Source organism: Trachemys scripta, chromosome 9, assembly GCF_013100865.1.
Source record: "Trachemys scripta elegans isolate TJP31775 chromosome 9, CAS_Tse_1.0, whole genome shotgun sequence".
Classification (NCBI taxonomy): Eukaryota; Metazoa; Chordata; order Testudines; family Emydidae; genus Trachemys; species Trachemys scripta.
In genome coordinates, this window is record NC_048306.1 from 325,691 (window position 1) to 347,886 (window position 22,196).

The window sequence follows — 22,196 nt, forward strand, 5'->3', positions numbered from 1 at the left end:
TCTGCTCCCCACCTTGCTTTAAAAGGAATTCAAATGAGAATAAAGCTCTCTCAGAAACATACATACCACAGAGAGGAGTTTTGGCTTCTAGTTGCGTAGCTGCCAGTGGATGTTTCCTTCTAATTTCCACGACGGGGCTGGCTTGCGAGTAAGATGAACTTTGAGCAGTGCTAAGTCCCCCTTTCCCTGCCATCCTCTCACACCCTGTTTTTGTTCCTGTACTCTTAGAAAAAGGTTAGCCAGTCTAGCCCTTATCTTACATTATTACTGTGGTGAAGGAAAATGTCACAACAGCGGACTCCACTGCTTGAGCAGTCCCCGTTTTCCTAAGACTTCTTTTCCTGCTTCTGCAGTTCAGTAGGCAAACAAGCAGAGAAGCAGCATAGCAGAAGTTATCAGATTACCTAGACATTTCATCTTGCCTTTGCCACACACACTGTGAAGTTAGAAACTCTAGGTGTTGATCACACCACACGGTACCCGTTTCAGCCCTATGCAGAGAGGTGGGACAGATCAGCTGTAACTAAGACACAAGACCCTACTGTCCCATCAGTAGGGTGTAGAGGAAAGATTAGGCAGCTTTCCAGCCAACTCAACTACACAGCATTGCAGGACCTCAAATACCTACCAAGCCAAGGTAACCCAAAGAGAAACCAGTGACAAAACTACTGCATCAGTTCAAATAAAAACATCTTAGCAGCACATGATGTAGCTGCAGAACCCACTCTCTCTACTATGGTTAGAAACGGGAATTGCCCTATTAGATCAGCTCAGAGGGCTATCTAGTCCAGTACCAGGTGTTTTGGAGAAAGGAGCAAGAAGCACTGCAATAATGGTTATGGAATAGCCTGAGGCAGGAAAGACTTCTTGCTAGCCACCCCATTAATGGAGGTTGGTTTATATCCTGAAACAACATACCCTTGGAATTCTGTGATTAGTTAAGTAGGTTTATCATAAATTTCAAGCTTCTACTTCACTGAAGCAAAATCATTGCAAACAGTGTACTGGCACTCGAGACAATACAGTTTCAATCTCCTGCCCCCATTAGGGCTAGGCATTTGGAACTGTTCTGATTTGATCTCCCTTCTTATTTAACAGCTCTGGCAAGTTACACATGGTCTCATGTTGCTCACTCACCTTCTCCCCTGCAAAAAGTATCCCTTGCTGAAGCAACCTGTTTGCTTCCCAGACAGCAAAACGGAGCAAGGAGCTTGAGACTTCAGGATACAGCATCTCAAAATACTCATATTTCTAGTTTCCACCACATCTTAATAAGAGAAAAAGCTTCTACTAGCTCTGTGTTGGACGCAGGAATACGAGTTCTGGTGAAGTGGAAATAGGAAGAGCAGAAGAGTCTGAAAAGATCTGAAAGGCACAAACCTCAGTGAATTACCCGAGCATAGCCCCTGAAGTTGAGATTGGAAGGCTCCAACCAACTCAAAGTTCTATAAATAAAATGCCATCTACGACAAGGATAATGCTGTTGGAGAACTCTCAAGGGTTAGACAATTTCTGCACGTTGTGGATGAGGACAGCAATGCAATTTTGCTCCAATGACTGGGGCTTCATGTGCCTCAGTCTGCATGTACCCAGAAGCTTTATTCAGGAACAGAAGAGACTGCACACAAGATAAAAAAAGGCTTAAAATCCACTTTAATAATGCATTCCTGTAACATTCCTCAGACAAACTCAAACTTGTTAGTGGGACGATTACAGCTCGTGTTCAAACAATTTACACTAAACGAAAATCTTGTAGTAGTTCTACACAATAGACAAGCAAGATTAAGGTTATACAAACAATAGTTTCAGTTAAGTCTTCAGCATGAGATACAGTATCTTTGTCCAATAGATTGTACTTTACTACCAGTAAAAATAAACAGCGGTACAACACATATCAAAGATCCATTCAATCAAGAGCCTTCCAGCCATTCAGGCTGCACATGACGGTCCACTACTTTAAAGAAATAAATGGTCCAGGGAAAAAGTAAAAACTACAAGTTAAAAAACATAAAACCCTCCTGGTTTCACTACATGATGGGTCATTTGGAGCTATATAAATTTACAGAGCCGCTGAGGGCTGCAAAAGATCCAAGTGCTGCCTTAGTTCTCCAGAGACTTGCCTGTGCTCTCAAAGGAGCCGTACTGGACGAATGCTAATACTCTGATTGTATCTAAGTTAGTCTCAGGACTGCAGCTGCATGTAGGAAACATGGAATGGTAAAGGCATCAGGGTTCTATCGGGTCTTACTTTTACTGCACAGCTACTGAAGCCTCCCAGAATCCACTTTTCACATTGAAATTATAGGAATGCACCATATTAAATTTACTAAAACCTTTACCAGTCAGACTGCACTCCCCTTTTCCTAGAGTGGCTTTGCCAAAGCAGGCCCTAATTAAAACTACCATGAACAGTCACCCCCAAGTAGAACCCTATGTGGCCTGCCAAGATTCCTTTCCTCTTTGGGGGGTTGGTAGGGGGTAGCTTAATCCTGTTAGTATCGACGACGTTTGTTAGGGCCAAAGTCCCCCCCAGGATTTCCTCTGTTGAAGCCAGGCGGGTTTCCTCCCATAGCTCCAAGTCCTTCCATTGCGCTGCCCTGGCCAAAGCGATCAGTGGGCGGTGGCGGTGTCTTGTACAGGGCGAGAGCGCAGAAGAGGCAGAAAGGAGAAAAGACTTAAGTTAGAAGCAATTCCAGTCCACCTGGGTCTGATCAGGACTCCGCAGAACCAAGTGACAACCAACTCAAGTCATTAAGTAACTGGAAAGCAGCGAGTTCAGAATCTTCCCTATTCTATGAATATAGAGCAAACTCTTAATTCCAGATTTACTGAGGGAAGTGCCCCAAACCAAGACTGGACTGACAGGGATGTGATCTCAGATAACTAAGTACCACAGAAAAAGTCAGCGTCCCCACAGAATTCAGGGCCAAGCATACTGGAAAATAGCCGCACAAACCCATAGACTAATGCCCTATAGTGGACTGTCTGAGTAATGCAATCTGGGATCCTGAGAATTTCACAATTCCACCATACTCCCCCAAACCGAACACCATTCCTGGACACCCAGCCCCAATCATCATTCAAACTACAAATGGGGGTGATCAAGGGTTTGGAACCCTGACATGCTGCCAGTGTTGCTGAGGATTTTACACAACTAGGGTAGTAAAATGGCAGCCCTCCCCTCCCCCCTTGTACTCTCCATGCAGAAAAGAAAGGGTCTGGAACAGCCTTGCTCTTGCCCTGCAGGCCACGTTCTCACAGGCCCTACTTGAGGGAAGGATTGGAACCACTGTCAGTGCCAGGAATGGGTGAATGCAGGACCTGCACCGTATCAGACCAAGCAGCTGCTCTGGGACACAGGGCTCCATTAACTCCCAGCACCAACATGGAGCCAGTATAAGCAGGGTTGGCTTCCAAAGCAGCCTATAAAAGCCTTCTGGCCTCTAGAAGTCCCCCCCCCACACACACACACACTCACAAGAGACAATATTTGTTCTCCTTTTCAACAGTGTGGCTAGACTCCCCTCCTTTCACTCTCTTGCCTATTCCTTTCACATTTCCCCCCTCACTGAATCCATCCTCTCCCCATCATCCAATCCACCAATCTCCCTGCCCCTTTACCCACACAAACTTGGTCACCACTTGAAACACTAATGTTATCACAAGAGAACTGAAGATGTCTCAGATAATAATATATGCTACATTGGCAACTAGAGCAACTGCATGACCTTATTGGTAACCTTTGTCCTCTCCCTCCCCCTGGCCTGCCTACCCCAATGGTCACTAGTCTACAGCTTAGACTGTAAGCTTTCTAAAGCAGAGTCTCTCTTATTTGGTATGCAAAATACCTAGAACTCTTTAGACACCAAATATTTATTCAGCTGCTATGCTCATGCTGCAGATGTGATACTGTGCCTCAGGCAAGAGCAGAGCTCTGTGAAGCAGATGGGAGAGAAATATGGAGGGAAGACATGGCCCGTTCTGAAGCTGGCTACAAGGCTTTAATGTGACATCACTGGAGATTATCAAAACCAGATTCTTTACAAGCTAATCTAGTTCAACCCTCTTAAGAGTCATCACCATTCCCACTCCATTACCTTCCTAAGACTAAATTACTCACACAAACTTTGTTAAACTAAAGAAACCCCAAACATCTGAAAGCTTAGAATTGAAGTGAAGACATGCAACAACCTTAACTTTGCCTCTACAGCAACCTAGCTTTCATATCTTTGTTCCTTGCATCATTTTTATAAAGGCTTTAAGTAGTCCACATACAATGGCTGTGGCTATCTTATTAGGCAAATATATTGCCTTCATACAACTTGCAGATGTAGTATCAAAAATATGCACCAACAAGCACTGGTTTTATATATGGTTTCATACTCGCCTACTTGGTGGTCCAGTGAATCTTAAAGAGTGGAGGAATAGCTATATTTAGTATTCTGTTTGTTCAGTTAGAATTCAAAAAGTGAATATATGGACAGGTTTCATTATGTGTGGACATAAAGGCAAAAGTTGGTATAGCCACTGCCTGATTCAGAGTAAAGCATTCAAGTTTGTGGTGACTGCTGAGGTAAAATGTGTGGATGGACGACTGCCTGATTTGCTTTTCTTGTGGCCTTGTTGCTGAAGCACAGTTTGGCTGCGGGTTTCTTTTAAGCAGAGCCTTAATTCTGGATTTCTAATTCATGGAATTTTTAACCTTCTGGTACTGATAGATATTCAGCATTAAGAGTTTTTATCTGACATTTCCTTTGGGTTTTTGCATTTTTAAACGGCTTAAAATGATACTGATGGAAAGCAAGGAGCAGGATACCTGAAGAGCTCCTAAACTTTATAGAGCATTTAGGGAGAGGCGGGGAGGAGAAAAGTCAAATAACTATGAGAGGCTATGAAGCCCCAATGATCCCTCCATTTATTTCCACTTACAGGGAAGTGCGGGGAAGAAAATGAAAATTCCCCAGCATCCACTGCAGAGGAAAGACACCAGTGGAAAGGACAAAAGGAGATACTGCCATAGTCAAGATAGTGCATTCACAAAATTGACTGCTGGTGATGGGGGGGGGTTGTGTGTCTCTTTTCTCCCAATTCTTCCTCCCCATCTCAAAACAGTCACAACGAAAAGCCTCCATTAACCATGGTTTTTCCATTTTGAAGGCTCTTTGCAAGGAAAAGTTACCATTTAGGCAGGGAAAAATAAGCAAACATAGGTCTCCAGTCATTCTGTGCCCTTTAATGGTCAGACTTTCAGAAGAGCTCAGCAACCCACACTGTTCTCACTTTAGGGGGATTCTCCATTGTTCTCAATGGGAACTGCTAGGTAGACAGCTCTTGAAAATTTGAACCATATAGTCTGCCAGAACCCAGATCCCCAATTCAGTGAAGTTTCCCAAATATACCGTTCCTCACGTAAAAGATCTGTCACATGCAAAAACGATTACTGAGATCTTTCAAATACATTTTAGGGCAAGTTATTTTTGAGGTACAATATGACAGAAAAGTGTTAGGAATTCTGATTGAGTCACCTCAGATTGGGGCAACAAGTTCCATGCTGGCCACATATCATATATGAACAATGACCTCTGAGGATCTGAGAGGGGGCCAAAAAGCAGGTCTATGATGTAAAGCAAGTTTCAGCCTTAGCAACAGAAGCTACTGAGTCTCCATAGCTAGCCCCACACTGTACTCTTTAAAACTGTTCAAAAGAGAGTAGCTAGAAAAATAATGCTGCAGATACATTACCATTCCCATGGCTCCATCAGGCATCATAGCTCCAGGACCAGCTGCAGGAGGTGCACCGGCGGGGACAGTGGTGGCACCCATAGCCCCTCTATTGTTCATACCTATGGCACCTGAAAGAGAGATCTGAAGAATATTCCTGGCAGAGACATAAGGGAATTGGGGGACACGTCTCAGTAGTGAGACAAGACCTACGCAAGCTTCCTGCTGTGTTCTATCCCAGAGAGGGAGTCCTAACCAGTCAGGCTGCCATGCATTTATCAGATAATGGTGAACCAAGCCTAACTACCCTTGCAGTCAAAACTCAAATCAACCCAAAAAGCACAGATAGCTGACGGCCATAAAGATCACATTTCAACATCTATTAATCATCCAATACACCTTTTTTCACCGATTTCTGCCCAAGTAGCCTAAAACTGAAGATTGTGAACTAGAAATAGGGAAATACAATCAATGGGTTATACTTATTACCCATCTGACCTTTTTGTTTGCTGAGCTCTGCATCTCTCTGCATGTTTTACCTATTCCTAAAGTAGACACAAGTCTCCTTGGGAAATCTTAATTCCACTTGGACTCTACCTACAATTTCACCTGAAATTTCTGCTTACTGAGCTAAGCCCTCTGCAGACATACCTTTCCACCTAAAGTAATTTCATTACTGTATCCACCAAATACTTCTCACTTTGATTGCTGTGAACTGTCACATGCTTTAAAGACTACTTTATATAAACTTAAGAGAACAGACATCATTGGTAAGTTATTTACAGCAAGTTTTAAGCGTACTAAATATGGAATTAGCAAAATGAAACACTCCAAGAGTGGGTCAAGTGTCTGCAAACAGGGGAACTGAACACGCATAGAAACAGAGCAGACAGATAACCACAGGCAGCTCTTACCTCCCATGCCCATCTGTCCCATGCGCATATCCGGTGGCTCCCTCTGAAAGAGAGACTTATTTCACACCACATCCTTTAAGACATTGTCTAATACAACCCAGAGAGTTTCAATAGACTATCATTGAAGACTGGATAGAAAAGTCACTCTCTAGGAAAATTTGCAAAGGAAAATGAACCATCCACCCCACTATTCACTGCTGAACAAATAAGATCTCAATTTAAAGGTATAATTCTGCAGGATAGTTAGCCACCTGAACTGTGAAACATCTAACAGAAGCAAAGCACTGTGCAATTTTAAAGCACAAGTGTTGGTATACAGAGATGTCTGATGCCTAGGTAAAGAGATCTGACATTGTTGGCTGCTCAGACTATTGCTAACACTAGGTGAAATTCACTCTACTACCTCACCAAGATCAGGAAACAGCATACTTTTTAAAAGGAATGCAGATGCTTTTACTATTGGCATAGGCTAGTGAGCCCAAAAAGGGGCTATTTTGCTTCAAAGCCAACAGTGTCCCCTTACCCCAAGAGCAGTTCACAAGAAGAAGCAGAGCCAGTTTCATTTTCCTTCATTTGTATGCCCAGGACTACTATTTATTATTTGAATTGCAGTAGCACTTACAGGCCCCGATCAGGGCTCCGTTGTACTGGGTACTAGGCACATAGTTTAGGCCTGATAAATCCTGTACAGAAACTGTGTACAGGATTTAACTATTTCAGTTAGGTGATGATTTTGTACAGATAAACCAGGATACCCTCTAGTGTGGACACAGTTATGCCACCTTTATACCAGTATAAGTTAATCCATATTAGAGGGCTGCATCGGTTTCTAAAAAAGAGTAAAAGCAGCTCAAAAACGGAGCAGATCATCCCACAGAGACCATCTCTACTCCAAGGAGCTTACATCTAATGATACAACAAAACATCAGGGGGAGATAAATGTGGGAGAACATAGGAGTGTAATCATGGGCTTCGGAGTCAATATTAACGAGATCAATGTGGACCAAGGAAATTCACAGTCACTGTTTCAAACTGTTTGCAGCCTCAGAAAGACAGTACTGCATCAGCCATGCTGTTTACACTTGGAAAGTTTTCTTCACAACCATGAAGAAAAGAAACAAAAAAAAAAAACCCTGGATGTCATGTAGGCCACATAAATAGTTCAACCTGCATGCACACAGTCCACTTGACATATATGACACCACTGCTTTCCACCCTGTGAAAGCACATTCCAAGCTATTAGTATAAGGCACTGTTTACAATTTCTAGCTCCCATGGTTCGAGGTGGCAGCTATTACAGCATCAGAAATAAAATAGATTGAAAGCAAGGTGGTTTCTGAAATGAGATTTTAAGAGCCGATCTTGCAAACTGCCAGAGCTAGAAATGAGTGAATTCCCAATAGTGTTGTTTTTAGCCCTACTGATCTGTGAAACACGTGGCCTTAGAACTAGTGCTACTGGTATCAAGGAATCAGTTATTAGAGACGTTTGCCATTCTAACGCTTGGGGAACTGCAGTACCCAATATCATTGTGAGGTAACTTGACAAGTACTGATTTTTAATGGCAACCACACTGTATGCCAACAGTGGTCCCTAAACTCAGCAATGTTTAGACAAACTGCCAAGAAGGAATACAGCAGTCTTCAGACCAATGTTATTGTGGCCAGGCAAGTGACTCCTTGTGGGGCTCTGCAGAGATCTTCATGAAAGAAATTTTTAATCACTGCTCCAAGAATAGGACCTGTTAGCATGTGCTCTGCTGCAAAGCAAGACTGACACACTCTGGGTCCTACATGGACAGCAGCAGGGAAGTGAGTTCCCATGAACAGTTGGATTTCCATCCGTATAGTCCCAGACCAGGGGACGGCAATCTTTCAGAAGTGGTGTGCCGAGTCTTCATTTATTCACTCTAATTTAAGGTTTTGCATGCCAGTAATACATTTTAATGTTTTTAGAAGGTCTCTTTCTATAAGTCTATAATATATAACTAGGCTATTATTGTATGTAAAGTAAATAAGGTTTTTAAAATGTTTAAGAAGCTTCACTTAAAATTAAATTAAAATGCAGAGCCTCCCAGACAGGTGGCCAGGACCCGGGCAGTGTGAGTGCCACTGAAAATCAGCTCGTGTGCCGCCTTCGGCATGCGTGCCATAGGTTGCCTACCCCCGTCCCAGACAAAACTGCATTCAGGTGAAGTTAAGACAGAGTACATACCAGTAATGTAGGGTAAATTACATTAGAGATGATGTAATTATCCCAAAGCCAATCATTAAACACACCCCCAAGCCCCCCTGAAATTAAAGACTGAACAAAAAAAAGGGAAACACAGTTAAGGCACTCAAACAATCTTAATTCTGCCTGTAGTGAGACCATGTAATAACCATGAGTATGGTTATTTTTAGTGTCTGTGATCCTCAACAAGATCAAACTGATTTGTAAAAAGACAATCCCATCCCCATCTTATTGTGTTACTTGTACCTCCATACAAAGGTACTCTTCTATAGAAAATATATGCCCAGTTATATTCTTATCAATAGAAATCCTGCCCTGTGTCTGGACAACTATCCTTCTGACAGAAGCCATGTGTGAATCAAAAGGTAGGAGAACTCATACCGCATCAGCAAAATTCCCTTTAAAGCCCTCTTGCTGGCGTCTCATCATCTCCTCCTGCTGCCGCCTCATCTCCTCCTCACGGCGCCTGCGTTCTTCCTCCTGCCTGCAAGGAAAGGATTCTAGAGTCACTCAGCACAACAATAAGCAGATTCTGTATCACAGGGGCAAAGTGCTACACGGTAGGCATTTGTCAGCAGTAAAGATGACACTGTTCTTCCAGACAAGTGCAGCATTAAGCCCTTCAATATGATAAATTTCTACAACTCATGAAAACTACAATTATTTCTCATCCCTTTCAATTCTAGTGAGCTTATTAGAAAAAAAATCTCAGTCAGAGAATACGTTAGGCTTCTAAACAAACGCTATCCATACGTAATCAGGAAACATTAGCCAAGTGGTTCTCAAGCTGTGTTCCACAAAGAACTGGTCTGAAGATCTTCCTGGTGGCCTACAGATTTACCTTGAGAACCAAGCAGTAAGACCATAAAGGAGTTGAGAGAGGAGAGAGTCTCTCATATATCCTTAGGTGACAGGAAGAATTAAAAAGTTGAGGCTAGGGCAAGAGTTTCCCTACCTACAGTGCTAGAGCAATCAGAGTTGCTGCAAAGACACCTGGCTTTTGTATATACTTCTGAAAGCCAAGCAGTAAGAATCCAAACCTGAGTCTATCAGTGAAAAAACAAGTACTAGTCAGTGTCCTTCAAGGTCACTGGTATACCCCCTAAACAATCCTGCACCCTAAACCTACTGTAAACTTTGCTTATGGATGAAGATGACTCAACAATGTTTGGAAATGATATTGTTAAACTGTATGTCCAACTGCTCTGGATAATGCTCTAGCCCCGGTCTAAGGGGATGCATTTAATTCACAGCAATATGAATGGCCAGCACCTCCCTTTACCTGAGCTCCAGCTGTTTACGTTTCTGCACTTCTTGGTTATGCAGTTCCTCCATTCTCCTTAGTTCTTCCTGGCGTCTCATTAAGTCTGGAAGAGGTGACAGTAGAAGCCAATCACTGGGCCAAATGTCATTCCCCCTGCAGGCTGCTAGGTGACCAGACTAACATTACCTCCCCCAACTTCCGTGAATCTCTACCTGAACTTAACTTACCAGTTCGTTTCCATACCAGGGGTAGCACATTAGTAGTTTTTCTAGCCTGAGCTCATTGTGCACACCACGGGCTCCTTGCAATCCTCCACCCTCCCCCAAGTGGTCCCTGGGTGCTACCCTTACATCCCCCTTTATTTTAGTGACTCCATGCAATTCCCTGCACTCCTTCCTTCCTGACTGGGGTTCTGTGGGGGCCCCCCTATTCCTTCCTCCCTGCCCCCCCCCATACCAGGGTCCCATATTCCCTCCCTGCACGCCTGAAGTTCTGTATGGTCCCCATTTCCTTTCCTTCCATAGCAGGGGCACCCATTCTCCTTCTATGCAAGCAGCTGTGTGTTCAAGCCATTTCCACTTCCCTCCATGTCCTCGGTTTTCCACAGGACAGGGGTTCTGTGTGCCCCCATACTATGGTCCCGAAATCTCTCTATGGTGGGGATCCTGTGTGCCCCTAGTTTCCCTATGCCAGGGGCTGTCTGCCTCATTCTTTTCTCCCCATGCTGGGTCTGTGTTCCCACCTGCCCCGTACCAGGATCCCACAATTTTCCCTGCACTGCCAGGGTTCTGTACACCCCACATTCCATGGGCTGTGTGCATGCTCCAATTATCCCTCCCCCCCACGCCCCGCGCCTTTATTATTTGTCTGGGAGATAAGTAATTCAGCCTGTCAACATGTTAAACTCTACTGGGGGGGGGGGGGCTCACAGAGATGAGAGACAAATATTTGGTTATACTGGAAAGTGTGAAAGAGTGCCATTCAATCAATCTAATCTATGAACAACTGCAGAAGTGCTTGAAGCTGTGGCTGTGCTAAACAGACAGTAGGGGTTCTGGGTGTCCCTCATTTCACTTTTCAGATTTCCAATTTCCCCCAAAAATCAGTAGGGTTCTCACCACTGATATATAGGACATTCCCTGGGATTTTGAAATTGATCAAGATACAGCATTCACAAGTTACTGCATTACAGACATACACAAAGAAATGCCATCAAGTTAAGTCAGGGGTTCTCAAACTGGGAGAACTCAGGGGGTCACGAGATTATTACGTGGGGGGTCGCGCGCTGTCAGCCTCCACCCTAAACCCTGCTTCACCTCCAGCATTTAGAATAGTGTTAAACATTAAAAAAAAGTGTTTTTAGTTTATAAGGGGGGTTGTACTCAGAAGCTTGCTGTGTGAAAGGGGGCACCAATACAAAAGTTTGAGAACCACTGAGTTAAGTGTATGGCCTCACAAATGTGACCAACTAGGACTCTATAGCTGCCATCCTACAGAAGATAGCAGAACAGAAGTCTGTTATGCTGTACAGCAGATCCATTTAGCTTGCCAGACAGTCATTGTCTATCAGTCAGACATCCATCCCCAGGCCCATCTTCAGCCAACACTGGTCTGGTTACTGTGCTAGACACTCCTGGCTTTAAGAAGAAATCCTAAGAGTGGTCTCGGGCCAATGTTTTATTGGTCTTTGATGATCTTGGCTCTCACCTTGCCTCATGAGCATAACTTGGTGCTCATGGCGAGCTGCTTCCATCTCCATTTCCAGCTTCTCACGTGCTTCCTTGATGTTGCGGTCCACCTGTTCTTGCTGCTGCTTTTCCATTTCTATTAGAGCCTTCCAGCGCATGGCATACTCGTACTCAAAAGAACCAGGCTGTGCAAACCTAGGAGGCTGTTCACGCTCCCTGCAGGAGAACAGGAGAAGGGGGAGATAAAGAAACGTGAGCAAAGCCAATGAGGAAAATAAAGATTCATACAAATGAAATACGAGACATTCTAATTAACAGCTACAAAAGAGAGCGATCAGTAACACACTTAGAATATCTTATCCAAGGAGCTGCCATCTTGTCAGCCTGACACAGAAATAGAATTCTAACTGCAACGAACGGGAAGCTGCTCTTTCTGCATCTTGCTATTTTCCAGCAGAGGATCCTATCTGAAGCATTGGCATGTCTTCTCCCCAACATTGAAGAAAGAAACTAAAAGGTAGTCCTAGTTACTCTCTGCCCTTCACCCACCTCCCTAGTGTAGGGGCAACTACTCATGAAAAGTTCAGCTGCCTGAACAGAAATGGTGCTTTCTAGAGGCATGCATAAGTTAGTAAAGAAACATATTTAGGATTAGGAGAAGAGAGAAATAACTAAGGCAATAAAAAGAGCTTTCTACTAGCTTGTGAGGATGCACTCTCCCAAAGATTAAGACACCAATCTCTAGACACCACTAACACCCCTCTTCCTTCCTTAATGGACACATACTTGTGAAACTGCTGGTTTTTGATGACCAATTTCTCCGGCAGTCCCTCCTCATCATCATACTGGTCCATTGGCTCTACAGTGACAGGCCGAGGAAATCTGGAATGAAAAGAGACCACATGATTTCAGTGTTACCTAGACAATGGCTGCACTGCAGGCCAGCTTCTGTGTGTTTTTTAATCCTAGCTAGAGCTATAAAATACTGTTCTCTCTCTACCAATGAAATTTCAGAATAACAGGGCCTAAGAAAACCATCTAAGACAATGACAGCCAGAATACAAGTGAAAGCCATCTTCACACCCAAGTTATACATTGGTACTGTCTGGGTTTTGAGTGTGACTTGTTTGAAATTGCTTCCACAATCTCTTAAGAACATAAGAATGGCCATACCGGATCACACCAAAGTCCCATGTAGCCCAGTATCCTGTCTTCCGACAGTGACCACTGCCAGGTGCCCCAGAGGGAATGAACAGAACAAGTAATCCATCCCCTGTCACTCATTCCCAGCTTCTGGCAAACAGAGGCTAGGGACACCATCCCTGCCTATCCTAGATAATAGCCATTGATGGACCTATCCTGCATGAATTTATCTGGTTCTTTTTAGAACTCTCTTATAGTCTTGGCCTTCACAAAATCCTCTGGCAAGGAGTTCCACAGGTTGACTGTGCATGGTGTGAAGAATTACTTCTTGTTTGTTTGTTTTAAACCAGCTGCCTATTAACTTCATTTGGTGACCACTAGTTCTTGTATTCTTTCTTTAAGATAGCTACTTCTGAGTCCTTAATCAGCCAGTGATAGTTACTAAACAAAGATGTGATACGAGTGAAGATTTCCAAACAGTCTGGGCAGAGTCCAAAGACCCTCCAATTGTAGCCCACCATTGGCTTCTCACAGACATATACTGGAGAGACTAGCACAGGGGGGGAAAAAAAAAAAGTTTGAACTGAACTGAGCTGCTTTCTGAAGTTGAAGGTGTTTGGGTACTGATCTCAGGGTATCCTAGCAGGGGAATGAAAGGTGCCATCTACAAACCTTCCGGAACAAGGCAAGGTATGCAAGGATGATGGTAGTGAGGGAACAAGGACAGCAATAAAATGTTACTTAGAGTAAGTGGATTATAAATCAAACGCAATATACCCTGTGCTTTAATAACTGCTGTTACCAAATTAACTGACTTTTTTTTTTTAAACCCAAAAAGGAAACAAACAAATTAAACAGTCAGCTCAGCATTCCCCAAAACAGCGACCCAGCCTAACCAAAAGCATTGGAGCGATGGGCCTTGTACCATACATAAAAGGTTCGACTCACTGGCTGTTGGGACCAATGGGGCAAAGCACATTCCAGATTTAGTTCCACTCCCAAGAATGGAACACCACACCCAGAAGGCCATTGAAATCTGCAGACCTGCTAGGTGCCCCGGAACACTCAAGCATGGAGGCTAGTGTGCTGCAGCCAGAACAAATGCACGCATGCACACAACTTAGTCATTTAAACAACTGAAACTGAATCTGTGCCTGCTGACAGGATTGGGTGCAAGGTTCTATCACTGAAGTACCCACTGCGAAACAAAAGCCCATTTCCATAATCAATTCTGGGGTGATCCAGACTGCACAGTTAACATACACAAGCTTTATTCACTTGCCAGCCATACTTTAAGAGGGGAGGAATAGCCTCTGCTTCTTCAGGACTACTTGAACTGCCCAAAGAAGGCTTTGTCTATGAGAAACCTCAACAGCAGCAGCTCCCAGATTAGCATACTCAATCCCATGGGCAGCCTCCAGGAAGCAAGGTAGTTTTGAACATAAGCCTGTGCACAGATTTATTCTAACATGGTCCAGATATGAGACAGGAAGTTTGTCACTATAGAACTTAAGTTTAAGTACATACTGCCTTCTGTCTGCCCCATACCACACATAGCCCCACTCTAGTGTTAATGCATCAGTGTTTCACAAGCCAGCACCCGCCCTGGCCAAGCTATGCACTTTCCAGAACAGCACTTCTCACCCGCCTCACTTACGTGGTTAGCAGGAAAGACCCTTCACTACATCTGTCCAGAGCTTTCCTAGCAGCAGGTTTCCCTGAAAACTCCACAATGCCTTTCCCAGACGATCTTCCTCGGTCATCCACAATAACCACAGCCCTTTCCACCTGGCCGAACACAGAGAAGGCCTCCTCCAGGAGCTCATTTGACACAAACTGAGGCAAGTTTCTGACAGTCAGTGATGCACTGTGGCATGCGAAGCGCACTCTTAGCTGCTTCCCACGGAGAGGCATGTTGTCTAGTTCTACCTTCGCAATCTCGGCTAGAGTGCGAGTTTCCTGAAGACAAGAAAGTTATTAAAATTTGCAGTGCAGTATGGAAACATGTTTCCTGCCACAGAAGCAGAGGACAGGGTCACTAGCCTGTCTTTCCCTGGACAAGCACTACAGTGAGAAGAACAAAGAACTCTTTATACCACAAAGGATGCCTTAGTAATGTTTGTAATAAAATGAAGTCTTCTGACCATTATCCAAGGTGCCCGTTAAACTAGTTCAGGGAGCACGTGTGAAGTTTGGGGAGAGAAAATAAAAAGAAAGCAGATAACATCAGGTACAAAACTTAAAAGGAATGTTGCAAGGATTACAGACAGTAGCTAGGAGTTAATATTAGTTAAGCACACATCTATGAATAGCACTAGGATCACAGCGAGAACTGCTACTTTCCTGATTCTTCCCAGTAGTCTAGTCTGATGACTGACACAGGAACTGCTCAGTATATGAAAGTACAAGAAAGGCAGGAGTCTTTCAAAATCTTAAGATCCGTTACCTGACTAATGACTTCTTGGAAAATATGCAAACTTGCATTATATACTCATTATCTCCATAGTACTTTTAAAAGCTTCCAGCTTCTCACCATGCTGCCCATTTTGTGTTTCAAGACAAATAAGTGTCAAGATGGTTCCTTCCTGTTTCTTGATGTTCAATATAAGCAAAACACTTGTATGGGACTCAAAATATAGGTTTTGTCACAAGCACAGCTGTTACCCCAGTTTTACATCTTCCGTTCCTAAATGGGATGCCAAGACACTAATTTGGAGGATGGGCAAGACCTTATTCCCATGTCTGGAGTAGCTGTCTTGAAATAAATGAAGTATCCTTGTTTAATTCATATAACTGTACGGCAACTAACCTGCTGTATAATTCAGAATATTAAAAATCTAAGAACCAACCACGAGACAGGCACAAGACAAAACAGAGATCAATTTTCAACTAAGAAGTGAATAGGGGGGGGGGGGGGGGGAGGAGAAGAGACAGGACAGAGGCAACCTCAGCTGATATTTCAGTTAGTACCAAGCAATTTTGCTCTAAGCTACTTCCCTCAATCTGATCAACCAGAGACCCACCAGGCTCAAGACTGTCCATCACTAGCAGTAATTATAGAGGCTGGTCTTTGTATACAAACAGCTTCCTCACATCCATCAAGAAAAATGATGAAGTCAATGACTTCCACCTAAAGGTACCCTGCTTTTTGCCAGTTTCACCTGTAACAGCAAACTTGTATCTCCTTTCTCTCCAGCCATAATGAGACCTTAAAGGCACTTGCATATTATGAATGGCTGGAATTGCAGTGAAGCTGATTGGCACCCATACTCTCCCTCCGAACAGGCTCCCATCCACACTAGCTGCTTAGATTGGTTCCAATGTATCCCATACTCCAGATCACCAGAATTAATTTTAAACATCTATGTGAAGATTGATTAGCAAAATATGTGAACATGGTTACTATTTCCAACGAGCACCACTCTCCTAATGTCAGAGCGCTAACACAGGACACCCGAAAGGTAGCAATAACGACTCACCAGCCTGATAAATCCAAAGCCTTTGTCCTTGTGTATGAAGACTTCACCTGCCTTCCCATACTTTTCAAACAACTTTCTCATCTCCTCCTCAGTAATATCTGGGGGCAGGTTCCCCACAAAGAGGCGGCTCCTCTGGGTGAATGTCTTTTCACCAGGTTTCCGGAAATTCTTCAGGTCAATAGTGAGGCCTTCATCTGAGGGGAATAAGGTACACAGTCGCTCTACAATTGGGGGGATAAATTCCACTATGTTACATCACAGCGAGCATAAAGACATACAACAATAGCTAACTCCACCCACTCACCCAAGTCTCAAACATCTCCAACCAACTCCATAGCAACAAGGAGACAGTATTTCAGCATGGGCCAACATTCTGATGAAAGATGAAGTTTGCAGGAACAGCACTGCTTCGTAACAAGGCATCGGCCACTATGTGAGGCAGAGCCCAAAGCGGGAAGTAGGGACCTTGGAAGAATGCAGCAGCCTTCCTAACTTGACTACTGCATCAAAAGATGCTTAGTCCACAGTAAGAGTAGCTATGTTTGGCACGTGGACTTCAAGACCACAGCTTAGCTATCTACAGAAAAGCTGCAGTGTCATAGGCTGCTAGAAGATTATCATCCTGGAATGAATTCAGAACCCAGCAGTGATTCAGGAAAACAAACATTCAAAAGATACTTACATTAATAAGTCTTGCCTAGTACAACAGATGCAAAAGGGGGAAAAAACAGATAACATTTCAGCCACCTACAGCCTGGGAATGCACTAGAAAGAGTCTGGAACCCAGACCCTATCTCCAAGCTGGAGAGAAAGCAGCTGGAAGCTATAAAAGCAGCAATATGGATGGGACCTCAGAAAAGTCAGCAAAGTTAGTCAAAGTCTATATTCAAGTAACACTCAGTGGCTAAAACAGAACCAAAAAGCCAGCAAATTAATGATAAATCATAAAATATAGTGAGGCAGGGAGTATGAAAGTGCACAGATACTACAATGATGGGAAAAAAATATGCGAAGTGCTCTGGCTTATGGTCTCAGGCAATAATCACAAAAACGGTATTTTGAGATGACCTGTAAGTCACATGAACAGGGACATGATCTCCCATTGTCACTCTATTCAGCTTTTAATGGGTGAGATTAGAATGCAAGGGTAAAACTATCCCACTCTAGTAGGGAGAAGGCTGGCCAACCACTTTATCACACACACCACTTAAGCAGGTCTATTTTTTAACAACACTTGTGCTTTGAACATGGAATCTACTACATAAATCAGTTAATTTGATAGTTATGTTATCACTGTAACCAGACACCCTCCCAGTCATCCATAAATGGCAGCTTCAGCCCCTCACCACTACATGCTTCTGAACCATTAAATTAGATCTGTTAAGGCCCCAAAGGTCATTAAACCCCACTTCTCCAGCTCAAGATCACCATCACCAAAACCCAACAATCCCATAGAGCTCCAGCCCATATTGAAGAAGAGTACACTTCAGTGGATTGGACTTACTGGCACAGCAACCCTGACTGGTACTATTGGCCCTCTGATGCTGGAGTCTCAAGCAGCCAAGTCAGGAGACCACCTCGCTCAGAAGTTTTGATGCGATCTGTGATTTGATTTGACGTGTGATTGGGGAACACTACAACAACCTTCCTACTAGAACTGCATCTATGCTGACAGCAACTCTATCCCACCAGTACCTAGGAAGGATTGTGCTAGGTGGTCCTCTGGTACAACGTTGGGAAGAAGGGTGAGGGCGAGAGAAAAGGAGGAAAGAGTGCCAGTCACAGACAAGCCACTTCTTTCTTGTAAAATCCATAGTGATAACACTGAAGGATTGGAGAGATCTGCAGTCCTCCAGGTAGTTAGATTTACTGGAAGATCCTATAAGTAGCAAGGAAGGAATCTTTGAACATGCACATTAATGGCCTGATTCAGAAGCACTAAGTGCCAAAAATCTCAGTGAAGCCCTTGGGAACTGCCAGCATTCAACACATTTGAACAGGCCATAAGACGGGGTGGCCAATCTGTGGCTCCGGAGCTGCATGCAACTCTTCAGAGGTTAATATGCGGCTCCTTGCAGTGTTGGAGCTACAGATGCTAACTTTACAATGTGCCGGGGGTGGGGTGGGGAGGTGCTCACTGCTCAACCCCCTGCTCTGCCCCAGGCCCTGCCCCCACTCCATCCCTTTCCTTCAAGGCCCTTGCCCCTTCCCCTGCCATGCCCTCGCTTCTCCCCCACAGAGCCTCCTGCACACACGAAACAGCTGATTGCACCAGGCGGAGAGTTGCCGGCGGGTGGGAGGCACTGGGAGCTGTTGATGTATAACTGTGGCTCTTTGACAATGTACATTGGTAAATTCTGGCTCCTTCTCAGGCTCAGGTTGGCCACCGCTGCCATAAGAGCAGAACTGAACGCGTAATCCTGAATGCAATCTCCTTTGTTTACAGATTTAGTAAAAAGCTCTGGGTTTATTCACAGGGCAAGGATTGGCAATAAAAAGTCCAGAGGAACTTGACAGCAGAAGAGGATCCAAACTAATCCTATCTCAAATAGGGAAAAGAACCTGTAACAGTTTAAAGTGAAACTTAAGTCAGGGCCTATGCTGATGGCACTTCAGCAGTCCAGAGGGCTACAACCAAGACTGACTTATGTAATCTACTCACTCTGGCTGTTGGCCTGCTGTCCATTAGCAGGAATAGGTGGTTGTTGATGTTGTTGCTGATGCTGTTTTCTTGGAGCATGGTTTTGCTTCTCCATGTTAAAGCCTTTATTTCCTTGCATCTTTCCAACCTGAGAGCAAATATATCATCGGTTATATATCCTCAAAGTACAAACCAGCAACCTCCAATGCACACAACACTACAGCTACTTTCCTGAGCACAACCACAGATATAATTATCAGAACAGAAGTATTTCCAGTCTCTGCAACCCCAGACACCTGGGGGGAAAACAGACAATACGAAGGAAATACAATTTGAACATAGTACATCTGATTTAAATTAACCTGTGTAGCCAATGATATTTCCAACTAAAGTGCTCTTTCTGACCTATTAGCCACATAAATACTGCAAAACCAAGAAGAGATCCGCCTTTAAGGGAAAAGTTTAACTTAAAATCTAGTCAGTTTTCAGTTCTGATTCAAAGTCCTAATGCCAACCTCTGCAGTTATATTTTCCTATTTTTTAAGATAATTTCTCTCATGTTGCTATGTGAAAGAACCACATACCCAGGGGAAAGTGAAATACATGTGAAGCACTCAAATGCAAAAAGAAAACTGAAAAAACCCTCTAAGCATTCAATTCTAATAAGATGTATTCCTTGTAACAGTAGCAAGTAAAAATTCAGGCCAGGATGATTTTATGTTAACCATGTCCCTTTTTAAAGTACATCAGAAGCAGGAAGCATGCTAAACCACCAGTGGGGCCACTGGACAATAGAGATGCTAAAGGAGTACTCAAGTATGATAAGGCCATTGTGGAGAAACTAAGGGCACATCTTCGCTGGCAGCACTTTAACGTGGCTTGTGTGGTCACGGCAGAGAGCACTCTAAAAAACCCACCTTCATGAAGGGAATAGCTACCAGCACTGGTGCACGGTCTACACTGGCACTTTACAGCGCTGAAACTTGCGGTTTTTTCACACCCCTGAGCGAGAACGTTGCAGCGCTGTAAAGTGCCAGTGTAGACAAACCCTAAATGAATTCTTTGCATCAGTCTTCACGGCTGAGGATATGAGGGAGATTCCTAAACCTGAGCCATTCTTTTTAGGTGACAAATCTGAGGAACTGTCCCAGATTGAGGTGTCATTAGAGGTGGTTTTGGAATAAATTGATAAAGTAACTGTAATAAGTCACCATGATCAGATGCTATTCATCCAAGAGTTCTCAATGTACTCAAATGTGAAATTGCAGAACTGCTAATTGTGGTATGTAACCTATCATTTTAATCAGCTTCTGTACCACATGACTGGAGGATAGAGAACATGACACCAATTTTTAAAAAGGGCTCCAGAAGCGATCTTGGCAATTACTTCAGTACTGGGCAAACTGGTTGAAACTATAGTAAAGAACAGGATTGTCAGACACGTAGATGAACATCATTTGTTGGGGAAGAGTCAACATGGTTTTTGAAAAAGGAAGTCATGTCTCACCAATCCACTACAATTCTTTGACCGGGGTCAACAAGCACGTGCACAAGGGAGATCCAGTGGATAGAGTGTACTTAGATTTTCAGAAAGACTTTGACAAGGTCCCTCACCAAAGGCTCTTAAGCAAAGTAAGCTGTCATGGGATAAGAGGGAAGGTCCTTTCATGGATCAGTAACTGGTTAAAAGATAGGAAACAAAGGGTAGGAATAAACAGTTTTCAGAATGGAGGGAAGTAAATAATAGTGTCCCCCAGGGTTCTGTACTGGGATCAATCCTATTCAATATATTCATAAATTATCTAGAAAAAGTGGCAAACAGTGAGGTGGCAATATATGCAGATGAAACAAAATTAGTTAAGTCCAAAGCAGACTGCGAAGAGTTACAAAGGGACCTCACAAAACCGAGTGACTGGGAAACAAAATGGCAGATGAAATTAAATGTTGATAAATACAAAGTAATGCACATTTGAAGACATAACCCCAACCATACACATAAAATGATGAGGTCTAAATTAGCTATTACCACTCAAGAAAGAGATCTTGGGAGTCATTGTGGATAGGTCTCTGAAAACATCCACTCAATGTGCATCGGCAGTCAAAAAAGCTAACAAAATATTGAGAATCATTAAAAAGGGATAGATAATAAGACAAAATATCATATTGCCTCTATATAAATCCATGGTATGCCCACATCTTGAATGTTGCATGAAGGTGCGGTCAGGCCATCTCAAAAAAGATGCATTGGAATTGGAAAGATTTGAAAAAGGGCAACAAAAATGATTAGGGATATGGAACAACTTCTATATGAGGAGAGATTAATATGTGTGGGACTTTTCAGCTTGGAAAAGAGACAACTAAGGGAGGATATGATAGAGGTCTATAAATGATGGGTGTGAAGAAAGTAAGTAAGGAAGTGTTATTTACTCCTCCTCATAACACACAAACTAGGGGTGATCAAATAAAATTAGGTTAATTAGGCAAAACAAAAGGAAGTATTCTTTCACACAATGTAGAGTCAACCTGTGGAACTCTTTGCCAGAGGATACTGTGAGGGCCAAGACTATAACAGGGTTCAAAAAAGAACTAGATGAATTCATGGAGGATAGGTCCATCAATGGTTATTAACCAAGATGGGCAGGTATGGTGTCCCTAGTCTGTTTGTCAGAAGCTGGAAATGAGCCACAGATGAGGGATCACTTGATGATTACCTGTTCTGATTACTGCCTCTGAAGCACCTAGCATTGGCCACTTGTCAGAAGACAGGATACTGAGCTAGATGGACCTTTGGTCTGACTGAGTATGGCCATTCTTATTTTATATATATTATGTTTAGTGGCTGTTATTTTGATGGTTAATAGAACTTATATAAGATAATCAGACTTCAAAAAAACAAAAAAAACCCCACAAATATTTCCCCCAATGACACTGTTTACTATAAGCATCTGTGCAATCAGTACTGGTGTTTTAATGCTTAGAAAGCTGCACCATAGTACTTGTTTAACTAAAAAGTTACCTTGGGCATCCACGTTCATTTGCCACTAATTACTTCCATACTAAGTTGCTCCGTTTAGAAGTGGTGGAGAGGCCTAACATAAGAACGGCCAGACGGGG

At 43.3% G+C, this 22,196-nt stretch overlaps 1 protein-coding gene across 3 annotated transcripts in view; it reads right to left on the reverse strand.

Annotated features, from left to right (window-relative positions):
• Nucleotides 1-1,632: 1,632 nt before the first annotated feature.
• NONO (non-POU domain containing octamer binding) overlaps nucleotides 1,633-22,196 on the reverse strand; it is a 23,530-nt gene continuing 2,966 nt past the window's right edge. For 2 of the 3 annotated variants that reach the window (XM_034781227.1, XM_034781229.1), the window contains exons 2-11: nucleotides 19,104-19,230; nucleotides 16,442-16,662; nucleotides 14,620-14,921; nucleotides 12,606-12,701; nucleotides 11,839-12,035; nucleotides 10,150-10,234; nucleotides 9,249-9,351; nucleotides 6,636-6,678; nucleotides 5,743-5,852; nucleotides 1,633-2,630 (exon numbers count right to left, since the gene is read on the reverse strand). In XM_034781227.1, coding sequence (XP_034637118.1) covers nucleotides 2,493-2,630; nucleotides 5,743-5,852; nucleotides 6,636-6,678; nucleotides 9,249-9,351; nucleotides 10,150-10,234; nucleotides 11,839-12,035; nucleotides 12,606-12,701; nucleotides 14,620-14,921; nucleotides 16,442-16,662; nucleotides 19,104-19,230 — 1,422 coding nt within the window. In that variant the 3' untranslated portion in view covers nucleotides 1,633-2,492. The remainder of the gene's footprint in view (nucleotides 2,631-5,742; nucleotides 5,853-6,635; nucleotides 6,679-9,248; nucleotides 9,352-10,149; nucleotides 10,235-11,838; nucleotides 12,036-12,605; nucleotides 12,702-14,619; nucleotides 14,922-16,441; nucleotides 16,663-19,103; nucleotides 19,231-22,196) is intronic. The other variant, XM_034781228.1, reaches the window with a different exon arrangement.